The sequence below is a fragment of the Triticum aestivum genome, chromosome 4A (assembly GCF_018294505.1).
Source record: "Triticum aestivum cultivar Chinese Spring chromosome 4A, IWGSC CS RefSeq v2.1, whole genome shotgun sequence".
Lineage (NCBI taxonomy): Eukaryota > Viridiplantae > Streptophyta > Magnoliopsida > Poales > Poaceae > Triticum > Triticum aestivum.
This window is the reverse complement of record NC_057803.1, coordinates 295,175,727-295,185,900: the sequence shown is the minus strand read 5'-3', so window position 1 is coordinate 295,185,900 and position 10,174 is coordinate 295,175,727. Positions and strand designations below refer to the sequence as shown.

At 48.0% G+C, this 10,174-nt stretch overlaps 1 protein-coding gene across 1 annotated transcript; it reads right to left on the bottom strand.

The window, feature by feature from the left end:
- Positions 1–537: 537 nt before the first annotated feature.
- Positions 538–9,652, bottom strand: LOC123081979 (receptor-like cytosolic serine/threonine-protein kinase RBK2). The gene is made up of 6 exons (XM_044504453.1): positions 9,475–9,652; positions 8,512–9,395; positions 8,327–8,406; positions 7,633–7,768; positions 7,398–7,550; positions 538–852 (listed from the first exon to the last, which is right to left on the bottom strand). Exons 1-6 carry the CDS (start codon positions 9,509–9,511, stop codon positions 688–690), a joined length of 1,455 nt encoding a protein of 484 aa, XP_044360388.1. The 5' UTR covers positions 9,512–9,652; the 3' UTR covers positions 538–687.
- Positions 9,653–10,174: the final 522 nt, after the last annotated feature.

The window sequence follows — 10,174 nt, the reverse complement described above, 5'->3', positions numbered from 1 at the left end:
GTCGCTCCACCAACTCCGGGAGCGGAACCCAGGAGCGAGAGCATCCGAACACGCCCTAAGTGTCTCAATTTTAGTTAGGACCAAGGGAGTAGAAGCGAACAAACACCTTGCCGCGCCGCTCTTCTCTGTGAGATCTATTTTTTCTGTATATTATTGGCCGATGGTTGATATTTTAAAAGATTTTTTGGGGAAAGGGAGGCACATTTCTCTAGCTTGGTATCTTTGGTATTTTCCGTAAAATTTGAAGGAGAGAGGAGTGTTGAAGGTTTGATAACACACACGGACAAAACAACATATCACAAGGCCGGTGAAACTCATGGCGCATGTGAATGTTAATTGGGCCCAAGTAGAATCCGCAATAAAAAAAGTTCGGGCAGTCTGGTCTAGCTATGTACATCCATAAATTTGCCTCAAAATTCTCTCAAAAAAAAAGATTGTCTAAAAATATCCATAAATACAGAGGTCAGGAGGTTCAGCCTTAAAAAAATCCTATCAGGTTTATTTTAGCTCCTAAAAATATCCCCAAGTCTCAACCCAGGCCTACGTATACATCATATTTGCAGTAATTTAGCAATCGTTTAGGCAACATGCACATTACGAGTGATGCATACAATTTCATAAACAAGTGCGCAAAATTAATGCAGATTCTAGACTGATAAAAGATTTAATCTTCTCCTGGGGCACCATCTAGAAGTCAAATGCTAGCGCCTTGTGGCGACTGAGATCATGGAGGTATGTCCTTGGCGCGGGCGCTTCATAGCCGTCTATTTCATGTAGCTCTGTCATGTTTGCTCTCTCGTGCATCATGATTTGTTGCAGGGTTTCTTGGTCTCCTCTGAGGATTCTTGCAACCTGTGCGTTAATTTTGGAAACTTCAAGACTTGGATAGCCTTACAAAATTCTTGTGAAACTTTTCCTAACACGACTTAAAGCTTCAAAAAAAAAATTTAGTGCACGACTACGCTTACATAATAAATGACATCCTTTATTTCCGCTCGTAAAGCCTAAGCACATTTGTCAGGTGATAGTTATTTTTGAGATGGAGGCAAAAATTTCGCCTCATTCATTATTTAAGCAAAAGAGTACTGGCCAGTTAATTTAGGAAAACTAGGCACAAACGTCACAATCTGCCGAGCAGCACACACGAGATACCACAAACACACCTCTACAAAGAGAGCTCGTCGAGATAGCACATTGACATGATCATCATCACTGTCCCTTCTCCTTGAGCAACAACTCTGACTTCGTAACTAACAACCATTGACCTAACCCACTCTAAAGAGCTTCTGTGGAGCCATGTGAAGACCATGCCAAGGCTCAACACCTGTTTATGAAGGAGAACCATGAAGGAGAACTATGCAAGGCTAGCGCCGTGAATGACAACCGAAAAAGCACCTGTTGTAGGCAATCGTCGCCACCAGGACCTCATGTGTCGCAGTTCCAACTTCACAACAACAAACAAACCGAGACAATTCCATGGACACGCCAAAGAAGAGATGATTACCGCAACCATTGTCGTGCCTCTACCATCTCTCACCACTGTCATCATTACCACATAAGACCCAATGCCATCGCCACCGTCTTCCACTGGTCCCGCTTGGCAATGGCCAACTCCATAGACAAAGCCCCGAAGAAGGGACACGAGGCCAAAGCACCACCATCGCCCAATTCAATGGATCTAGAGTTACCCTAGAAGCTGGGAAAGTTGGGGCTGAGAGTATGGCCTCGATAATTCCAACAAGAAGGAAACGTCATTTGAGAGTGACATCATCGTCGGTTCTAGCAACGGTCGAAGAAAAGACTTTCGTCCTGACAAACCTCCCGAGCCCTTCACACCATGCATCAACAAGCCCTTCAATGATCCTCCGTCAGATCCGACTGGATCTAGCCTACCGCCACCACCTAATCACCAAGCCACCGCACTAGTGATCTCCACAATCATGAGCCGCCAAAGCAAGCCCACGACCGTTGCACTCCCAAACTGGCCAGAACCGCGTCGACCAATGAGAACCACCACGTCTGGGACCTCCTCACACAACGCCCTCCCTTAATAACCACCACCTCCGCACCAGAGCCTCTCCATTCACTCCACGAGCGCAGAATCCGCCCCCCTCAGAAAGCCTCGGCCGGGGCAAACCAAACCTGAGCAAATGTAGACACTGTCTAGACGTTAGGACTAAGGGCATCTCTAGCAGATCCTGTAAATCGAGCCATCTGACAAAATAACCGCTAGTTTATAGGACGGCGGCGATTTTGCGGCCGATTAGATCCCGTATATTCGAGCATCCCGAATTGTTTTGCGGAATACTACAAACCCCAGCCCATTTCTGCCATATCTATGGGACTTGCCCTTGTTTTTGCAGGATCCCCTTTCCCTTGGCACGAACCAACTTCCACCGCTTCTGTTCTCGCCTCCCACGTCGCCACCTCCTCCAGGCTTGCCTCCGACCTCGCCGTCCGGCCTCACGACGCCGAAAACCGACTGGACGGAGTACCTGCAACCGCCGGGTGCCCCATATCATGTGCTGCCACCACAACCAATGTCGTCGCTCCGTATGCCTACGCCTCCCTCGGCAGTTCATGCTAGCGCCGCCCCAACACCTTTCTCCACCGCCATGAAGAGGAAGTGACAAGGGAACCACCTCATCCAAGGGGGCTCAACCGGCAGGCACCACCCTCTTTCGGCCTCGCTCTGGTTCCTTCTTTCAAGGTTGCTGGCAGAAGGAATAATACCATCTCCACCGACTCAGCCGATGCATGGGCAAAGCCCCCGAGGAAGAAGGCGATCGCAGCAAGAAGTCGGGCTCCTCCTCCGCCTCCCGCTGGCCTTGACATCCCCATTCATGGCGACTCCACTGGTCACGCCTATCACATGTTCGATGATACATCCGGGAAGTACAAAATTTACCCTTTTGCTTGATTTTCTCGGCTAATCTTTGCTTAGCCTGTTTGGAACACTTGTTTGAGCTTTACCCATTAAATTTTGTAGCCGAAGTGTGCCCTCCACATATACCGAAATGTTGGCCGAGAGTGCAATGGATTTGAGTGCCCCCCTTGACGATTTCGATGTGCCTCACATGGAGGTCGAGGCGGAAGCGGATCAAGCGAATGATGGTGGTGATGAAGTGCAAGTGACCGAGGAGGCCAACTACGATGCAAGGGTGTTGAGGACAGGAAACTACACGAGATGGAGGATGTGTGCTTGATTCAAGCATGAGAGAGTGTCTCAGTTCACGCCATGTTCGGAAAATATCGAAGCTATGGAAATTATTTGCAAATGATCGAGGACAAATACCACCAAATCAGGCCGTTCCTTTCCGACCGAACCTTGAAGTCACTTCAAGGGCATTGGGACATCATCAACAAAACATGTGGCTGTTGGAGTGGGTGCTTGGAGCAAGTGCGGAATGCACCTCCAAGTGGCGTCACTATTGATGATTATGTGAGTATTTCTTCATCTTGTTGGCTTTGTTTGAGTTGATATATATGAAGAGTTTGAGCTCATACTTGCCTCAGTGTCTATGTGTAGGATCGCATCACCAATGAATATTTCAAGAAAACCAGGGGTTTAAATGACCGATCATTCACTCTTCATCAATGTTGGTGCTTGCTCCGGGATAGTGAGAAGTGGAGGGCGAGTGACAAGGAAGCTTCCCCAAAGAGAGGCGCCTTCATCAAGTTGGAAGATAAGGATGATGATAGTGGTGATGCACCAAGAGGAGGGAGAAACAAGGGAAAACTGGATGGAAACAAGAAGGAGAGAGCAAGAGTGAAGAGGATGGCCGAGGCAATCACTTTGAGAGATCAAATTGGTGAGATGGCAAAGATGAAAGAGACCATGTTATCCAAGCATTGGGATGCTAAAGTGGCCATGGCCGACAAGAAAGAGAAGCACAATGAGGAGAAGTGGGAGAAGAGGTGTGCCCTCGAGGAGTGCAAGATTGCCCTATACGAGCAAAAGAGGAAGGACAAGAGAACCGCAGAGGAGGACCGGTTCATGAAGATGAATCCGGAGGGCATGCATGCAATGACAAGAGAATTTTGGGAATTGAAAAGAATGGAGATCATGTGCGTGAGAAAGATGGAACTTCAAAATCTTATGGTCGGTGGTGGTGTTTGGTTTGGAGAGGGTTTAACTTTCGGTAATGTTGGTGGTGGTGGCTTCGGCATGGGTGGTGGAGCGTTCGGCAATGGTGTTGGGTTTGGAGGTGGTGGATGGTTTGGCATTGGGGCTGGTGGTGGCTTCGATAATGGTGATGGAGGTGGTGTTGGTTTCTGCAATGGTGATGGAGGTGGGGTTGGTGCTTCGGCAAACCATGTGGATGGTGGTGCTGGTGGTGGTGCTCATTCTCCGGTCCAAGTTGAAGATGATGGCGCTCATTCTCCGGTCCAAGTTCATGAAGATGGTGGTCCTCACTCTCCAGTCAATGCGGATGATGGCGATTGAGGTGCTAGGGGCGGTGGTGGTGGCAACGATCTTCGCAACAATGAGGATGTTGCTTGATTTCTCTATGACCGGTGGTTATTTGAGCATCTTTTGTTTTGTTTGATCGCGCATTTGTAAGGCTAAACTTGCTACCTCGTATATTGTGCATGGTTTTGGAAGTGATGAACTAGTGTGATGATGGACTATATATATATGAAATAAATTTCGTGTATTCATATGCAAGCACTTGGCAATATTTGTCCTATGATTTTTTGCGTTACCGCGAGTTCTCTAGCGCGGAACAAATCCCGTGAACTCCTCCCGTAAAACATTTGCAAGACGGGTTTACATGATCTATTCCGTCGGAGGGCTTGCAGTACCGCAAAAAAGTTTTATCGGAGCCCGTAAACAATTTTTACGAGATAGGGGCTTATCCGACTGCTAGAGATGCTCTAAGTCACCCACTACTCAATGTCGCACCACACCACCGTTACTTGCCGGAGAGGGTTAACCCCATCCAGTGTGTGCCCATCAATTCGTGCAAGAACTGAGCACGGTATCCCGAAATCGATGACTCCCAGCCACCACAGCCGGGCCACTCCCTGGCCGACCTCCCCTGCGGTAGAGAAAGGTCGCCTTTGCCAGGCCTAGGTATGCCGCCCCGATGCAACCGCCACCGCTAGTCGACCATATGCCGGCGAACAACCACCACGAGCAGGCCCTCCGAGGAGCCTAGCAGCAGCGAAGGGTGAATCCCCGTCATGACAAGCCCGGGCTTTGCTGGAGGTGACCACCAGCGCAGCGAGGTGGAGGGGAAACGGGTGCACGAGGTTGAGTGGATCTGGTTGCCACCCGAGACGCCCTGCGAGGGAGTGACGTAGGGGTTGTGTGTGTGTGCGCGCGCGCGCGCACGTGTGTGTTGTAGACTGATAATTTGACCAACATAATACATGTTGTATATCATAAATATATACCAATAAACACTTTGAATGGTATCTTTTTGGGATTTTTTTATGGTACATCATACTACACAATATGACTTGTAGTATTAAGTTGATCAAAGGGTTCAAGAACAGGTCGGCAATATTAATCATAATGAACCAAATTACTAATCTGATGCATAGGGCCATCCACGACACCGCATTCCCGCCTCCGCTAGCCAGCCGCTTGCTCACAGCTCACATGTCGCACACTCCCGCCTCCGTCGAGCCCAAGGATGGGCACCCTACACCAACGTCGTTGCCATCAAACTCACAACTCGTGGCGGTCTCGTCTCCACGGCCGTGTACATTTGCAGCTCTGCAACTTCTCCGTCACTCCAATGTCTCGCATAAATGAGTTTTCCCTTGTGCGTAGGTGCGTGCTTGTGCAGCCGAGAATCGATCAAGCTAGCTCATGTACGCGCGTGTGTCTTCCGGCAGAGTACATTTATAATGCGTTTGGTAGTCTGCAGGAGGCCAAGTCCGGGCGATGCAAAATTGGATGTTTAGTAGGCTGGGCTGCACCGAATCTTGGCATGCACAATGTTTAAAGCACTGCAAAATTGGATGTTGAAGAGGAACAACTGAATGGCCACTCTTTCTGAGCTAGGCTCGAGCGATGCAAAAGAGCGCATATGCGAGTGGCTCGAAAGATGCAACCTGGTGCAGGCATCATACATGGTGTAGATGTCTACTGCTACGTGTGTGTGCTACTGCTGCGTGTGCGTATATGCATATGTGTACTGCTGTTGCGTGTGCGTGCACACCCACCAGCGAGGACCAGGGTGGTGGAGCTCGACAACATGGCTAGCAGCGCCATCGCCATTCTCTTCCACACAATCATCTTCTTCTACATCCTCATCCTTGTCGTTGACGCCATGGGCGCGTATGTATACACCGCCTAGTTACATCACTCGCTGTTGCTGTAGATGGAGAACTCTAGCTGGTCGCGCCAGAAGAAAGAAGAAAGAAGAAAAAGAATGAAGAAGAAAATGAAGAGAGATTTTCACATGGGGTCAATTCGTTTGAGTTAAATTTAAGGAATCGGTTAGGTTCGCCCACCGTTAGAGATGTGAATCTATAATCTATCTATAATATGTATTTATAATCTATAATCTATAATCTATAAGAATATAAAAAGAGCCAAATAGGAAGATCCAATTAATCTCGGCCATCAATCATGTCAATCCAATGACCTAGACTGCTTCAATGTCGAGCGTTCAACACGTTTAGCGTGCAGTTAATTTCATGCCAAATATAATGCTAATTACATAATAATACGCAAATAATAGCCTACTTAATATCTGCATGTACTTAATATACTTCCAAATTAACGTGCATTGTACGTACACATTGACTAGTTAGTATAAAGAGTTGAAGATAAGAGGCCGTTTACTCCTCTAAATTATAAGAATCGGTTATCCTATATACCTAAGAGAGACATTCGTACTGACTTATTTATCTTAACATGTAAGCATTGCCACATCGCCATACAATTATAAATGGAATAAATCACATCTCAACATGCAACCATGCATGGGAAAAGACCCATTACCACATGCAATCATGCATGAGATTTTTTTGTTCTATTATTCTACTTATATTCATTTTTTACAATTATAAATAATCAAATATAATAAGTCACATGTGTTATTTTGGTTCTGGCATTAATAATCTAAATATTTATATTTCGCACAACCAAACAACATTGAAATATTACAACAAATTTCCATAGCAACACACGGGCTGCCATCTAGTTTCTTAATATAACACCCAAATTTTGCTCTAGTATTATGACATCTGGGTAGCTGAATCACATAAATAAACGGTCCAAATTCACTTGATGTACCATTAAAGGACTCACATTTTGTAATGCTAAAATTTATGATATATATAACTCATATTTTAAGATTAATGAAATTATATAGTAGAGTTTTATGCAGTCCATTAGTCAAGTGGACCTTATAAATCGGAAAGAAAGGAGGGAATACCTGGCTCATCCGTGGCCTTTGGGCCGGCGAGGTGTGGATGCAGAGTTGGGCGGCGTGCGTGACGCGGCGGAGCTGCTCCACGTCGTATCGACCTCCTAGAGCGGGGTCGACCATCTTCAAGACCTCGTCCTTGCTGCTGAGGAAGGATCGTACCTACCCACAATTAAAACATCAAAGGTGATGAAAGCTGTTGGATGCACGTCCATGTTTTTTTGAACGCTGGAAACAAGCGGACCCATGCAACGAGGCTGTGGTTTTTGCCGTCGATGGCGCGCCGGCCGGTGAGGAGCTCGAGCAGCACGACCCCAAAGGCGAACACGTCAGTCTTCTCGTTGAAGATCCCGTGCGTCGTGTACTCGGGCGGCACGTATCTGTACATCTACATGCATCAGCATCTCAGGTGGTGTTTGATTCTCTAGTTCTAGGACTTTTTCTAGTCCCAACTAAAAAGTCCTTAGTTCTAAAAAGTCTCTTCCTATTTGTTTCCCGAGACTAAAAAGTCCCTAGTCTCTTTCTTGAGGTTATTAAATGATCATATTGCCCCTAGTATATAAAAAAATAACAATCAAACAACACCATGGGATGGCGGGCCAATTGGTGCATGGAGGGGCATTGTTGGAAAAGTCTCAAAAAATCCTAAAAATACTCTCTTTGAGAATCTTCTTCATTTAGTCCCAAATGCCTAATTTAGTCCCTAAAAAGTCCCTCCCGTTTGGTAAAAAAGTCCCTAAGAGAGACTTCTTCTAGTCCCTACATAAAAAAGTTCCTGGAAACAAACACCCCCTCATATATTGCAATACGTACGATCTAATTCATTCATTCACCTATCCGTGTTACTTAAACTCAATCACAAAGTAGTCAATTTATTGACGATGATTAAAATTGCATCAACGTGATTGTGAATGAGACAGATAAACAGACGGACCGACCCAAATGTGCCTTCGAAGATGGTCACTTGGTAGTGCGTCAACTTGGCCGGCAGCCACTTTGCTAGCCCAAAGTCACATATCTGAAGAAGCACCCACGGGAATAACAGCTAAATTAACACACACAAAAACAAATTAATAGAGACAAGACGCAATGCAAATATGCAATGTAGTCCAATGTTGGTTACTAGTGGCTCGTAGTCGTCTTTGAGCAGGATGTTGGCGGGCTTGACGTCCCGGTGCACGATCCTCCTGGCGCACCGCTCGTGGAGGTACTCCAACCCGCTGGCCGCGCCCAGGGCCACCTTGTACCTCGCCACCCACGGCATGGCCCCCTCCTCGCCGGAGCCCCCGTGGAGCCTGCGGGAGAGGCATCCCAGGCGTGAGAAGGGGAACACCAGGTGCTCGCCGCCCTCCAGGCCCACGCCCACCAGCCTCGCCACGTTCGGGTGGCGTACGTTCACCGCGTGCCCCAGCTCCAACAGGAAGCTCTCCATGCGGTCATTCTCCGTCGCTGACAGCTTCTTCACGGCGACCAGCTGCCCGTCCGACAGGAGGCCGCGGTACACCTTGGCGTGCCCGCCCCTGCCCACCACGTTCTCCTTGCAGAAGTTGCGGGTGGCCTTCCTCAGCTCCGACAGCGAGAAGGTCCGGAAGGATAGCCTCAGCGCGCACAGGTCGTGTTGTTCTACGTTCACCTGCCCCGCCGACGGCCACCGCCACTTGCTGCTGCCGCGGATGCTCAAGCTCCTGAGCTTCGACGACATGGTTGACGGGATGCCGCTGGAGAGGCGGCGTTTGGTCCTTGACCTCCACGCCTCCATGGCACCCTTCCAGGCGGCCGGAAGCCCGTCGTTTCGCGGCGGCTCGGGCGTGGACGGCGCGGCGACAACGCCCGTCATCGTCGACGACGACCCCATCGCCTCGTCCGTCATTGCGGCGGCGTCAACGTCGCTCGTCGTCGTGCATCCCTCGAGGACGCTTCTCGGGGAGACTAGGTCGTCGCCCTTCTCACGCGATGACTTGTCGCTAGCACCGCAGCCGTTTTTACGGGGCATGGACACCGCCGCCGCTGCCAATCCATCGAGAGGTCAAATCCATGGCATGTGAGAAAACAAAGTGTAGAACCAATCAACCAAATCCATCCCTACATTTATATGAAGAATCATTTCGCGGCTCCGTCGCCATGGAATCTTGGATCTTTTACTTGCTTGGTCTAATCCGTCGAGGCGCAACTCCTGGGCCGATCCATATCGTGAAGCAGATTTTGCTCCTCGTCGGCACCAAAAGATGTTTTATTCTTCTTTTTCTAGTCCCTAGCTTTGGGGTTTCTTGCAAACGATGGTGATCTTATTTTGGAGCGCGCAAGAGAGTGCGGTGGCGGGGAGAGCAACGGAGCTGCTGGGGTGGTTTGGCGCGAAATCTGCGGTAAGCCCCTCCTTCAACTTTGATCAAACGTGGCCAAAGCACACACGTTTTTTTACAGTGAAAAGTGTTTGCTTTTGGAAACAACTGGAACAGGATTAAGGGCGCACATAAAAGCATCTCCAATAGAAGATACAAATTCGCAGATGTAAAACAAATTTACATCTCTACCTACAAAAAAAATTACATCTGCAACTCCAATAGATGATGCAAAATGAAGATGTAAAAGTTGCCGACAGCCGCGCGACTGTTGTTCAGTCGCATACATTGAAATAAAACAGTCGAAGGACAACTTAAAATTTTCACATGTCCACAGTATCAAACTATTACATAATCCATCAAATCCACAAGATCAAATGCAACAAACATACTCGCTCCGTTTTTATTTAGTTCGCATATTAGCTTTGGTCAAAGTCAAGCTTTACA

What these genes read in the sequence shown, in the direction of transcription:
- LOC123081979 (XM_044504453.1), bottom strand. Translation starts at nt 9,511, where the DNA reads ATGGCGACGGAGCCGCGAAATGATTCTTCATATAAAT. An exon ending in AAATGATTCTTCATATAAAT is followed by an intron (nt 9,396 to 9,474) that starts GTAGGGATGGAT and finishes ATGGATTGGCAG; the next exon opens with CGGCGGCGGTGTCCATGCCC. An exon ending in ACCACAGCCTCGTTGCATGG is followed by an intron (nt 7,551 to 7,632) that starts GTCCGCTTGTTT and finishes AATTGTGGGTAG; the next exon opens with GTACGATCCTTCCTCAGCAG.